The 14816-nt window shown below is 42.8% G+C and overlaps 1 protein-coding gene across 1 annotated transcript; it reads left to right on the forward strand.

Moving 5' to 3' along the window:
- Positions 1-3407: 3407 nt before the first annotated feature.
- Positions 3408-6006, forward strand: LOC310858063 (tRNA (guanine-N(7)-)-methyltransferase-like). The gene has a single exon (XM_083764118.1). It carries the CDS (start codon positions 3788-3790, stop codon positions 4511-4513), a length of 726 nt encoding a protein of 241 aa, XP_083620244.1. The 5' UTR covers positions 3408-3787; the 3' UTR covers positions 4514-6006.
- The last annotated feature ends 8810 nt before the right edge of the window (positions 6007-14816 follow it).

A 14816-nucleotide genomic window follows, 5' to 3' on the forward strand; every position in this document is an offset into this window, starting at 1 on the left:
GACACTATTGCACAAATATTACCTGCTCAATCTGAACAATGTGAAACATGTCAGCAGGAAAAGAGCTTATCAACATATGAAGTAATTAACAGCCCACAGACCTTACTTCTCCTGTTAAGAGCTGGCACAAAAATTCCAAAAACGTTCAATTTATCCTGTCTGTACCACCAAAATGAGTATGCTTTGACCAGTATGTGTGTATTTTTCGACAGGCCACCATATGCGTCATTGTACATCCTTAAAGATCATAAATGGCATATCTGGACAAATGAATCGAATGACACAGCAGGCTATACCTTTGATGCAAAGAACATCCGCTCGACAGCACACAAAGACAGTAGTCACAAGTAGTTTCTATGTCGTGTCATACGAGAAAATAAACAGTCGAGAAATAATCAAGTTTCGTCAGGACAAACAAATGCATAAATGCACAGACAGATGCAATCAACGCACACAAGTGACACCCATTCCAAAGCTAGAGGTAACTCCTTGACCTGACTTAGCTTGCGTAGAGAAAGTGATTTCATGTCAATGCCCCAAGGCACAGCACTTTTTTGAGCGTTGACCCCAGTAGAAGGTCTGCTGCTGTGAATTTTACACCTCTCCCGCTTAGTGGAGAGTGTGGTGTGGTAGAGGACATCTCCCCGAACACGTGGGTATGTCCAGATAGTTGCCTCGCGGAGGCCTCTTTGTCCAGTGTCCATTCTGGGTCCGGAAACGGTACTTTTTTCAGCGTTGACCACAGTAGAAGGTCTGCTGCTGTGAATTTTACACCTCTCCCGCTTAGCGGAGAGTGGGGTGTGGTACAAGACATCTCCCCGAACGCGTGGGTATGTCCAGATAGTTGCCTCGCGGAGCCGTCTTTTGTCCAGTGTCCATTCTGGGTCCGGAAACGGTACTTTTTGTCAGCCTTGACCCCAGTAGAAGGTCTGCTGCTGTGAATTTTACACCTCTCCCGCTTAGCGGAGAGTGTGGTGTGGTAGAGGACATCTCCCCGAACGTGTGGGTATGTCCAGATAGTTGCCTCGCGGAGGCCTCTTTGTCCAGTGTCCATTCTGGGTCCGGAAACGGTACTTTTTGTCAGCATTGACCCCAGTAGAAGGTCTGCTGCTGTGAATTTTACACCTCTCCCGCTTAGTGGAGAGTGTGGTGTGGTAGAGGACATCTCCCCGAACACGTGGGTATGTCCAGATAGTTGCCTCGCGGAGGCCTCTTTGTCCAGTGTCCATTCTGGGTCCGGAAACGGTACTTTTTTCAGCGTTGACCACAGTAGAAGGTCTGCTGCTGTGAATTTTACACCTCTCCCGCTTAGCGGAGAGTGGGGTGTGGTACAGGACATCTCCCCGAACGCGTGGGTATGTCCAGATAGTTGCCTCGCGGAGCCGTCTTTTGTCCAGTGTCCATTCTGGGTCCGGAAACGGTACTTTTTGTCAGCCTTGACCCCAGTAGAAGGTCTGCTGCTGTGAATTTTACACCTCTCCCGCTTAGCGGAGAGTGTGGTGTGGTAGAGGACATCTCCCCGAACGTGTGGGTATGTCCAGATAGTTGCCTCGCGGAGGCCTCTTTGTCCAGTGTCCATTCTGGGTCCGGAAACGGTACTTTTTGTCAGCATTGACCCCAGTAGAAGGTCTGCTGCTGTGAATTTTACACCTCTCCCGCTTAGCGGAGAGTGTGGTGTGGTAGAGGACATCTCCCCGAACGTGTGGGTATGTCCAGATAGTTGCCTCGCGGAGGCCTCTTTGTCCAGTGTCCATTCTGGGTCCGGAAACGGTACTTTTTTCAGCGTTGACCACAGTAGAAGGTCTGCTGCTGTGAATTTTACACCTCTCCCGCTTAGCGGAGAGTGGGGTGTGGTACAGGACATCTCCCCGAACGCGTGGGTATGTCCAGATAGTTGCCTCGCGGAGCCGTCTTTTGTCCAGTGTCCATTCTGGGTCCGGAAACGGTACTTTTTGTCAGCCTTGACCCCAGTAGAAGGTCTGCTGCTGTGAATTTTACACCTCTCCCGCTTAGCGGAGAGTGTGGTGTGGTAGAGGACATCTCCCCGAACGTGTGGGTATGTCCAGATAGTTGCCTCGCGGAGGCCTCTTTGTCCAGTGTCCATTCTGGGTCCGGAAACGGTACTTTTTGTCAGCATTGACCCCAGTAGAAGGTCTGCTGCTGTGAATTTTACACCTCTCCCGCTTAGCGGAGAGTGGGGTGTGGTACAGGACATCTCCCCGAACGCGTGGGTATGTCCAGATAGTTGCCTCGCGGAGCCGTCTTTTGTCCAGTGTCCATTCTGGGTCCGGAAACGGTACTTTTTGTCAGCCTTGACCCCAGTAGAAGGTCTGCTGCTGTGAATTTTACACCTCTCCCGCTTAGCGGAGAGTGTGGTGTGGTAGAGGACATCTCCCCGAACGTGTGGGTATGTCCAGATAGTTGCCTCGCGGAGGCCTCTTTGTCCAGTGTCCATTCTGGGTCCGGAAACGGTACTTTTTTGTCAGCATTGACCCCAGTAGAAGGTCTGCTGCTGTGAATTTTACACCTCTCCCGCTTAGCGGAGAGTGTGGTGTGGTAGAGGACATCTCCCCGAACGTGTGGGTATGTCCAGATAGTTGCCTCGCGGAGGCCTCTTTGTCCAGTGTCCATTCTGGGTCCGGAAACGGTACTTTTTTCAGCGTTGACCACAGTAGAAGGTCTGCTGCTGTGAATTTTACACCTCTCCCGCTTAGCGGAGAGTGGGGTGTGGTACAGGACATCTCCCCGAACGCGTGGGTATGTCCAGATAGTTGCCTCGCGGAGCCGTCTTTTGTCCAGTGTCCATTCTGGGTCCGGAAACGGTACTTTTTGTCAGCCTTGACCCCAGTAGAAGGTCTGCTGCTGTGAATTTTACACCTCTCCCGCTTAGCGGAGAGTGGGGTGTGGTATAGGACATCTCCCCGAACGCGTGGGTATGTCCAGATAGTTGCCTTGCGGAGCCGTCTTTTGTCCAGTGTCCACTTTATAAAGTCCATGCACTCCAGTGAATAGCATTTATCCATTTAGATAACTTTATTATTATTATTATAAGGATTTAATTACTTATTCTTACACAGAAACATAATGTGTGTCTTATAGCATCATATAGCATCATTTAAATGCTTAATTTGTAGTTTTAATGTGCAAATTAAACTTTTTTTCAATACTCTAGAGGATACTCTTATTTTGAAGAGATCGTCCACCGGAAGTCTTAAATTAGCTCACTAGATTAGCTCACTAGACGCTGCCATGCCGTACCATATGGGCTATAGCCCATGGTCCAAAATGATGAAAAACGAGTATAGCGGTATAGTACCGGGGGACCTGACCCAAAGCCCCTTTTCTAGACGGACCGCTTTTAGTGTCACACCCAGGTCCCCCTCTATAAATGTGTCCCCATTGTTTCATACACGCTACTCTGTGATTCAGAAGCTCTGGGCTAATAAGTGGCTTGACGCCTAAACGTGTCCGTGTTTTGTCTGTCCTTGATGCAGAATGGAATAAATCTACCAGAAGGACTTCGCCGGAGTGCTGGCTGTTTCTCTTTTACAGTGATTCTTCGTGAGCCGTGCACCCGGTAAACCTTTCCTTCTCACATTGAGGTTAGACAACACAGCCCATATTTGGGCCAATTTGGGCGCAGCTGCATTGAGAACTCAAATACTCCTCATTCGTTATGGCTGAGTCACGGTGACATGAGCGGGTCTGCCCTGGATTGTGTTTAATGTGGTTATAGCAGGAACTTTTAAGGAATACTGATCATTCATTTAACACAACAAGAGACAAGATGGCTACGAACACATCGATGCCACAGAAGCGTTTCTACAGACAACGAGCTCATTCTAATCCCATGGCAGACCACACGTTTGAATATCCAGTGTGTCCAGACATCATGGACTGGTCAGATCTCTACCCAGAGGTCTTCACACAACCAGGTTCAACGGCTCAGGTGGAGTTTGCAGATATCGGCTGCGGATACGGAGGCCTTTTAGTGGAGCTGTCTCCACTGTTCCCAGACCAGCTAATGTTGGGCCTGGAGATCCGGGTCAAAGTGTCCGATTATGTCCAGGACCGCATCCGCTCCCTGAGGGCCTCCCAGCCAGGAGGGTACCGGAATATCGCCTGCCTCCGCAGCAATGCCATGAAATACCTGCCAAACTTCTTCTCCAAGGGACAGCTCAGTAAGATGTTCTTCCTGTTCCCTGATCCTCACTTTAAGAAGACCAAGCACAAGTGGAGGATCATTAGTCCAACGCTGTTGGCAGAGTATGCCTACACCCTGAGAATTGGGGGCTTGGTGTACACCAACACAGACGTGGAGGAAGTGCACATCTGGATCGTGAAGCACTTCACTGAGCATCCACTGTTCACGCGTGTTCTTGACGAACAGCTGGCTGGTGACCTCGTCGTCAGTCTTCTGGGTACCAGTACGGAGGAGGGCAAGAAGGTGCAGAGAAACGGTGGGAAGAACTTCTTAGCGGTGTTCCAGAGGGTAGAAGAGGATCCAAACTGAAATAATAAACCCTCCACACATGGAGGATCATATAGAAGATGGATGAATGGTTCTCAAACTGTTTCATGTCAAGGACCTCCAAATTGACACTAATTGGCCTAATTGGATCCCCATTTGAAAAGATATGCCAGGGACGAGAGAAGATTTTTATGGCTCTAGCAGTGATTCTCAACTCATTTAATTTCAAGGACCCCCAGTTTGACTTTAATTAGTCTACGCACCGCCATTTAATGGCATTTCTATCTCTGGGACCCTGCAATTTATATTGTAAAATCAATTCTCTTGACTCCAGTGTACAAATGGAACCAAGGTGTATTTGGCAGCTGCCCCCCCCCCCCCCCCCCCCCCATCTGAAAAGATGTGCCAGGAAGAGACTGAGTCTCACAGTCTCACCAGAGAATATTTGTGTTTTCTTTTTGTTTTTTTCCCCCACATTTATTCATAAATAGCCGATCTACAAGCTCACAGCGTGTTGCTATGCGACGCGTTGTGAGCATTATAGACCCCCTGGAACCCCTTCACAGACCCCATGGAGGTCCCCTAATCCCACTTTGAGAACCACTACATGATAATGATAATGAACTTTATTTATATAGCTCTTTTCAAAACAAGGTTCCAAAGTGTAGTATGGAGTAAGGTTAAAAAACAACATATAGTAAGTCAAAAGCAATATGAAAACGAGAATAAACAAAAACAAATGCCAGCTTTTGGGTATATACCATCACATATAGACTGGTTAAACACTGTGTAAAGGTGGGTTTTCAAAAGTGACAAACAGCTGCAAGGATGGTGCTAACCTAACATGCACCGGCAGTGTGTTCCATAAGCTAAACCAATCACAAATTCACAACACAGGTTTAGCTGATTGAAGGACAGTGTGTTCACTGACACACTCAATGGACATGTTCACACTGTTTACCTGAAGTAGGCCATTTAAATAATTATATTTAGAAGATGTTCATTTAAGATCATTGCTGTCTAGGGCTGTCACGATTACAAGTTGATGGTTAATTGTCAATTAAGTTAATTGCTATTAACGATTTTATTTGTTTTTGGCATTGACCATTGGAACATTATGAGTAAAGAATACATTTCTGACTGTTGATACATTCCTGAAGTATAGGCCTATGAAGAAATGACTGACATTTTTTCTTTTTATATCTATACAGTATGTTAAGAAAAATAGCACACTGTAGCTGATTTAGTAGATCTGCTATTTCAACTTTTTGTAATGTATGAACTATTACGACAGTGTCACACAGGGGTATCAAAAGTAGCAGTTGATCACACCAGGAGGCGCAATCTCCATATGTGAGCTATCTCACTTGTTTTTTTTATAAATCATGGGTTACCTTCGTAATTTATAGATCAACAAGCTCTAAACGAGGTGATCTGCTACTTTTGCTGTTTTTGAGTCCTGAGGAGTGATGGTTTTGGTTTCTGCCCGACAGAGACGTGTTTGTTGGGGACATGAATAAACAAAGTGAAATGTGTCTTTAATAATCTGAATCTTTGTCCTGGGGCCTGTTTCACGAAACTTGGATTAACTAATCCAGGATTTAAACCAGTGAAAAGTTACAAGTTACAGTAAAATAATTGGGCTATATAATATAATAATTATTCTTAACCACTTGCACCACAGCAAACCTATTGTGGGGTAACATTCACCAAAAGTAGCTGATCTACAAGCTGTCATGGTGAGGTTGTGCAGCCTATATATTTTCATTCTTTGATTGTGTGTATATAGTGCTTAAATTTGTCCTTTAATGCAGACCGATAAAAATAAGGCAACATAAACCCATAATTGAATAAGTGTGGAAAAAATCATTGGTTTGTGATCAGATTGACTGCTTAATGAACAGTAAAGACATCAGGATTAGGTTAACCTGGCTGTTAGCCTGGTCCGGAGCAGGCTAAATCCACAGCATTAGTTTCCATGGTAACTAGTTGGCATTGCTTTCATGAAACTGAATCAACCCTCAACATATCCAGGTTAACTGGCAAAATGAATCTGGAAAGATTAACCAGTTTTCCATAATGCATCATCTGATGCATATTTACTAAATATAATAGGGCTATATTAAATGAGGCATAATGCAACATCCACTTTCCAATTTACCTGGATTGATGATAAAAGTGCCAGCTAGAAAAGAAAAAAAAAGGTAAATTGCTATGATTAATAAATCAGCCAACAAGCTGCTCTCAGGCTCCAGTCACACACAAAAGGCGACTGCTCTCTTGTATTGCTGTTCTGGGGGGAGAGAGGGGGCAGAGCAGCTCGCAATTCATTTTCAAAGGGAGTCACGTGGTTTTGACGAGACAACCTTGCTCCATGGCAAGGTTGTCGTCAAAAGCATGTGACTCCCATTGAAAATGTAATGCGAGCACTCTTCCCGTCCCCGCAGAACAGCGAGGTTCTCAAAATCAACCTGAGGAGTAGGGGCGACAGCGCCTTTGCTGCTGTTGCTGCTTCTAGTCTTGGGAACAGCCTGCCCTTCTATATAAAAAGTACCAGACATACTATTGGTCCGACTGTCATTAGACCGACAACCTACCTCATACCCTAACTGCAAGCATGGGAGCAGCGCATGTCCGACCGTTGTTTCCACATGTCGGTCCGTTGTTGTGTCTAATCTGCGTGTGCATCCCCTTTTAAATCCCTTGAAACACACTTTTATTCCTTTTTACCTTTTTACCACACTTAATGTTTGTGTATGTCTTTTTTTTTTTTTAAGATATTTTTTTGCGGCTTACGCCTTTATTGATTTTTTAAGGGATAGAAAGTAGGCTGACAGGAAACGGGAGAGAGATGGGGGGATGACATGCGGTAAAGGCCGTGTCGGGTCCGGGAGTCGAACCCGCGGCACACCGCGACTGGATCACCAGTCCGGTGCCCAGACCGTTACGCTACGGCCTGGGCCGTTTGTGTATGTCTTGATCTGTTTGTTGTATGTGATGTTGTACTTCCATACTTTATTGTTGATGTTTTTTGTTCTCACCATGTACAGCATTGGTCAATTTCAATTGTTGTAAATGTGTTTTATAAATAAATTGATACAAGAATAGAGTAATGAACTAACAGTTGGTTTCATTTTCTTGCGGGAAAGGTAGACCATCCTCTCTGGTTAGCGACAGGTGGGGTGCAGTTTCCTGAAGTCCGTCTGCTTGGTTGTGGAATTGACGTGAACCTAAAGAAGAGGGATAGGCTACATCACTACAGTAAAGTAACAACAATATCATTGTTTTGTTCGTGTTGAACCTAGCCTGCCTCAGCATTTAAGTTGGTGTGTCCTAGAATGGTCATGCAAATCTCAACTGTTAATATTTGCTTCCAGATCGCATGTGAGAACATCCTAATTGTTCAATTTTTACAGAAATATGTATTTATACACTCGTGGCCTGTCGCTTTAAGGCCCTGGGCTCTGTGCGTGATGACGCAGCGTACTCCCGCGCGTGAGGGTATAAAACCCAAAACCTCTTTACAGATTATGTCATTTACAGAGGAGGATTTATTTATTAGTGACCTGATGTTAAACAGGGCAAGGTTTAGCTTGTTATCACATTTGGGGGCTGTGATGCCTGTGAGGTACAGTAACCAAAGCATTCTCTCTTCAAACCACTCCTTGTCTTGGAAACTCGATTTGAAATAACAGTAGAAATGTTGTGAACCTCAACCTGAAACACCAGGCTTTCTAGAAGCATGGGATCCATACATGTTTGTTGCTACGCATATTGGACCCTGTTCATATCAGTTATCAAATGTATTTTCTATGCTATTTGGAGCTGGGCTTAACATATGGGATGCCACCAGTCGATGGCGTCGTGGGGGCACGATGGGTGGACTGCATAGCATTTTTGGGGGCTGTGGGGCTGGCCGTCTGGTAAGGGGGGTCAACTTGACTCCAACGTTTATCAGGTCCATCATGCCCGGAGTGAATTCGAGGAGATGTATTGGTGATGGAGTTTGAAGTTCTTCCACTCGACTGTCATTGATGGACCTCTCGGCGGCCATCTTCTCCACCAGGAGACGCTGTGATGTCATGCACTGTGAGTTCCTCTTCTCCACCAGGGGAGGCTGTGCCTTCAAGATCTGGGAGTCCTTCTGGACCAGTCCAGGCTGTGACTACCTGAAGGTCATCCAGCCACAGACTCAATCCCACCAGGGGACATCCTCCCACTACCCTCCCACAGCCTCCCAATAGGGGGGGCTGTGACTTCTTCTTCACCACCAGGGGAGGCTGAGACTTCAAAATCTGTGAATTCTTCTTCTCCATCAGCAGGTGCTGTTCACTTGATTTGACTTCTTCTCCACCAGGGGGGGCTGTGGGTTCACCATCTGTGACATCCCTTGTTTTGAAATCATCCTTGACCCTGATATAGTAGGGATAGAGCCTGATGCGTGTGGTGTGTGTTACTGACCTAATGCGGTGTGTAAAGTAACTCTAGTAGGCTACTGTACTTAAGTACATTTTGCAGTAGATTTCCAATAATTTTACTTTACTCCATTTCATCTAGTTGCTGGTTACAACTGGTACAATTTGAAAATAGCCAATCTACAGTACAAGCTCAGTCAGCTTGTAGACCTGCTACTTTCAAAGGATGTTTTTTTATAAATGTTATAGACCTACATTTGAAAACTTCTGCAGAATGAGTACTTACTTTTAGACCATTAAGTATATTTGGGTGCAAACACTCTTGTACTTAAGTAACATTTGGAATACCGAACTTGTAACAGACAATTTCTACAATAGGGCATTGATGCTTTTACTTAAAGTAAAACATGTGAGTACAATAAGTGAATAGAGTGATAAGCAACAGGGATGGACAGTGAGTGTACATATCTTACATGAGGCTTGTTCAGGCCCTGGATTGGGCCGTATGCACACAGGGGGGGATTCTCCAAACATGGCTGCCATCACCTGGAGCAGACTCACAAGATCACACTCATTCTGATTGACAAATAAAAGTTAAGGCAAAACCTAGTTAGGAAAAAAAAACTGTTTAATTACCAAGTCATTGTTGTTAAGCCTAAAAAGATAAAAGACATGATCTAATTTCTAACATCATCCTGTAGTGTAGACTAGGAATTTAATGATACATGTCTGTTTACAGTCTGGAACATAGTAGAAAATCCTTTTTGTCATTATCTTTCTCGCATTATACTGTCCTCCCCAATCGTACATGTTAATCACTTGCCATATTGTATATTTTGTCGCAAAATTGTGTCGCACGGCGAAGACTTCTATATTGACATGCCAAACATAGGCACGCCAGTTACAGTTACCGTTCTCCACTCCTGTAGGTACGGCAGCTGGACTTGACCGTTGCTGTTAGTATGTTTTCCTTTAACAATCATCATTTCAGGGGTGGGATTGACATAACATATCGGAGCGCTTGCAGGGTAGCTTTCTTCCAACCATATGCATACCGGGATGTTGTAGGTCTTGCCTTTGTAGAAGAAAATACGGAAGGATGTTTTATTTTTATTTTTTTAATTACGATGTTAAAATGTAAGTTAGGTTTCAACTTCATAAGGTGAAAGGCAATTGCTACCTCTGTACAAGGCTGGGATGGTGCCCCTTAAACTCATCAAGTCCTTTACAGTGCCATCCTTGAAAACTGTAGAAACAAAAAACATTGTTTACAAAACAAAAAGCCACAGGCTGTACAGTAAGGACATGGGGGGTTATTTTGTGTGTATTATTACCATATTTATCCATCATTGGCACAAGGTAACTGTAGTGGGTCCGTGCAACAAATATTTCAAATGCTACATGTTTCCTGTGGGCATATATCTATGTAAAGATAGAAAATAGAACAATCAGACACTAGAAAAGGGTCAATACTACTAGGCCTACTACTGGTGATATTCAAGGTCCAAGGTATGCTTTATTGTTGAATGTTGTGTATATCCGGGAGGTGCACTTATGAGTATAATTAATAACAGTGACAATAGCAATAATAATAAACATACACCTGTCACACGTATACAAAAATCACACACGTGTGAACTGAGTGGTGCAATTCCCCCCCCCCCCCCCCCCCCCCCTCTCTCTCTCTCTCTCTCTCTCTCTCTCTCTCTCACTCTCTCTCATTAGAGTCACTACCCCTCTCACTGTTTCTGGCGCCCCCTACTGCTATTATTAAGTCTCATGCTCACACAGACAGACAGACACACACACACACAAACAAACAAACACACAGACACACAAACAAACAGGTACGAAGACATTGCAAGCTGGTTGTAGGAGTGGTTTGCACCACTCAAAAAAAGGAAGGAATATGAAAAGTAGCACTATTAAGAGAGAGAACAGTCTGGCCATTGTAGCACTTAAGCCTGTGTTTGTAGGCGCTGTGTGCAAAGTTCTTATTCCTAGGTTATAAACATCTTTATTAGGCTACTTCAGAGAAATTGTAAATACATCAAATGTAGAGCCATATTCTTACCCTGGGAAGCATTTTCTTAATAAGATCCACACTGTCGTAGGATGCCATGGTTACTTAAATCCGCGCAAAAGCACTTCTTGGTTTGTATCTTTTTTTGTCACAGACTGAATGTTTTACTCTTTCTATAGGGTTAATGGATAACCAGTTAACCAGTCATCTTTTACCACCCATGCAGGCCCATATCAGGACAACCTCATAATTATGCAAATAAATCTGAACCGTAAATAGCAGTAACTAGACTACAAAACCTAAATATGACAGTGACCCCATAAGTCAACAAATTATACAGTTAATATAATACATTTGACATTATCATACTACTACTGCCACTGGGTGGGTTTTTGTTTTGCTGTTGGTTTTGAAATGATCATTCTGTCAAAAGAGCTGGGTCAAGGTTCACAGAATCACACTATCATATTCAGGTAGAGCACCACGCCCATTTTATTTATTTATTTATTTATATGTTTTTGTATACGTTTATTTGGAAGTCACAGCGCATATTAATGAACACTACACATACAATACCTTGTAAATACACCAGATTAAGCAAGAATGCTAATTTCCATCCGTAGTCCCTGTTAAAGATGCTGCTAATTAAACCAGACAAAACCATATTCATATTCAAGTTATATTCTTGTTTTTGAGTGATGTGAATATAGTGTATTTTGATTGTGTCCAAATCTTACCACTTTTTGGGAAAAGTACATCTGCCCCCAAAAAACGTGGTGTCCCCATTTTGGTCGTTCTATAGGCGAAACTATCAAAACCTCTGAATGATCGAGAAAATAGCAGATCTTTGTGAGTGATTAAAACGTAACTATCAGATATACAGGTACAGCCTGAGCCACTGCCACAATCAAACACGTGTGCACTGTGCACACAATCTGATTTCTTTTTGATTGCCTGCAGGTGTAATAAACCTGCTTTCCCAGCATTGACCTCAACAGCCAGTTTCAACAGTCACCAACCCGGGCAGAAGTACAGTATGTCCTGTATTAAGTGCATGCACTCACATGTGGTTGCTAAGAGTTGCATGTTGGGCAATTTGCATAATTGGCATATTATTTATAAAGTATAGCTAATTATTAGGTAAAATGAAAGCTAATGATCAAATGAAAGTAATTCAAAATCATATGTTTATTCAATCTGGAAGGAGCGGAGCCACCTGTCCATTCACAATGCTGTGTACAGGATTTTTATGAAAGTGTTTCTGGAACTGCTAAATTATTTCCCCACGATCCAGCTCTCGTCTTCCTTCACCTTTCTAAGTTGACTAAAAACAAACATATACTGTACACAATTCTTTATTTTGACAAAGATTTTACATAATTAATGCAAATTATGTGAATGAAGAAAGGTTGCATGATTACGGTATCTATATGAACCATGGTAATACATTAATTTCTGGACATCACAAATCTGGACTTAGATTGTTAGATCACCTTTCTAAGTTAATTGGAAGTTACTCAAATTGCCTAACATGCCTTAGCAATGCCTTTGTTGCAACCTTTAGCAACAAAACTTAATCTCATCATCTGCTGACTGCTAATAATAATAATAACTAGAAAATACTGTTCTTGAAGATACAGTACAGTGTGGGCTTGAGTAACTGTGATGATGAGGATGATGTTAGCCACAGGATGTCACAAGAGTGTAGGCTAATTCATTGCTGAAAAATCCCATTAATTTCAATGGGGAAATTCATGGGGATGGCGGAATAAATAGTGGAAATAGTGGGCTCGCTATTCGAGCCCACAATAATAATAGCTCCGATTTATATAGATTTATATATACTTTTCTAAGTACCCAAAGTCGCTTTATAAAGAAAAGGAAAGAACCAACTTTATTAAAGGACCACTTCACCACTTTTCAACTCTTCATATAACGTCCTCCCTAATGTTCATGATAAAATAGCACATTTTCTTCCTACTCATTCCGTGTCTCATAGGAGGGCTGTGGGCAGTTCAGAAACTCATCCACCAGTGACATCATCGTTAGGCAGATTTCTTTTGTAAAAGATATTTAGATTTTTATTCTCCACCAGGGGGATAGGAGTGTGTGTGATGTTTGGCAAAGCTGTGAGTATAAAAATATAGACTAAGCTTAGGAATCACAAATTGACCAAGTCAAACTAAAGTTGGACAATGGCAAACCTGGATCAATCCAACTGTACACTAAAATCCAGTGTGAACTGTGAAAGTGAAAGTGTAACCACTAATGTACATCGGCCTGTAGATGGCAGTTCTGTCCAATTAGACACACGTGGCGCTGGGACATGTGTTCATCTTGACATCTTTATTCCTGTCCTGTTATACATTTGCCACATTGCTGGGGAGTAAATACATTAAAGTAACACATATTTGACATTTCATTTACAGAGCTCTTCATACACTTTGAAGGGAGAAGCAAGCCCTTAGACCCTCTGTGTCTTTGTGCGGAACTCCCATTGTTTCATGTTTTTTGTCATGCTTCCCAGCTATTCAGACACACCTGTGGTTTGCTGGCCATTTATCCCTTTTGCAACTTGACATTAAAAATGATTTAATGCATAGATTTGTATGGTATCATCAAGGATCTTTTATATTGTTGAACACAGGGAGAGGACAATAGGGACTGTCAGTACATATTAAGAACCACACCACACCCCTTTCCATTAATAAAATCAACCATAGAAACGACTAATGCCAGATTTATACTTTGTCGTATGACTGAGCGTGCCGATAATAGCAGGTCTACAAGATCAAAAGTGTTGCATCCGTGACACATTGTGAGCTTGTGAATTGGCTATTTCTGGCATCATGCAATGAGGCTATAATCGGGATCAAAAGTGGCACTGTTAGTTCAACCTGCACATTTGGGGAAATGGTAGGAAAGTTTAATAATGTACTTTTCTTTTCATCATTTTTCAGCTTCAAATGTGTTAAACAGTTCCTCAGCGTAAAATCAAATAGTATCTCTAACTAATTTAGATACATTCACAGTTTTATATCCTTTTTCTCCCCACCAAAATAACAATTCAAATTATGTAGAGAAAGACAATCTGAACACTATCTTCATCGATAATATTTCCAAAACATTTCTTTTAGTCATATGAGAATGAACAAGCTTTACTATAACTGTACAAATTCAACCAAGACTAAGTAAAAGGAGGATCTTCATCCTTTTGAAACTCAGGAAACATTGGAGAGTATTTCAAAACATCCAGATAAGTACAACATAGCCTTCACACAAAACATGTCAAAGGTCTCTTTTGCATGATAATAATGTTGAAAATGTGTCCACACACAGTATCTGGGGATCATGAAGCCATGCCATGTCTTCATTGGGTTTAACTGTTCTAACAGATTAGTGTCCCATGCAGCGTGGGCTACCTGGACTACTCCAGTCGGGATCGTACCTATGTTCCCCAGGTTCTATGTTCCCCACCATGCAAAAAAGGTTCTTTGTTCCCCACTTAGAATAAACCTAAACCAGAAACCTAACCTAGTAACTTGTAATTCTAGTAAGACTAAAAGTATTTTAGCAACTTAGTCTTACTTTTAGTAGCAAATTCTGATTTAAGCTCAGTCTTTGAACAATCCATTGAACTTTAGGCCTGCCTAGGCTACTTAAACTTTAACACTGGCATAAAATACACTAAAACATAATTGCTCAGACTCTTCAACAAAGATGGCAAAAAAAAACATTCTTTGTTCTGTACAAAACACTGAAGTCCTTAAACCAGAAACCTAACGCTCACCCTAAACCCTAAGGTAAGTGGGGAACATAGAACCTGCATGGGGAACATAGGGATGACGCCCCTCCAGTCAGGGAAGTTGGCTCCAAACAATTTGGAAGCCTCTTGAAGTGGAGGGTC

Source organism: Protomyctophum parallelum, assembly GCF_964188405.1.
Source record: "Protomyctophum parallelum genome assembly, chromosome: 4".
Taxonomy (NCBI): Eukaryota; Metazoa; Chordata; class Actinopteri; order Myctophiformes; family Myctophidae; genus Protomyctophum; species Protomyctophum parallelum.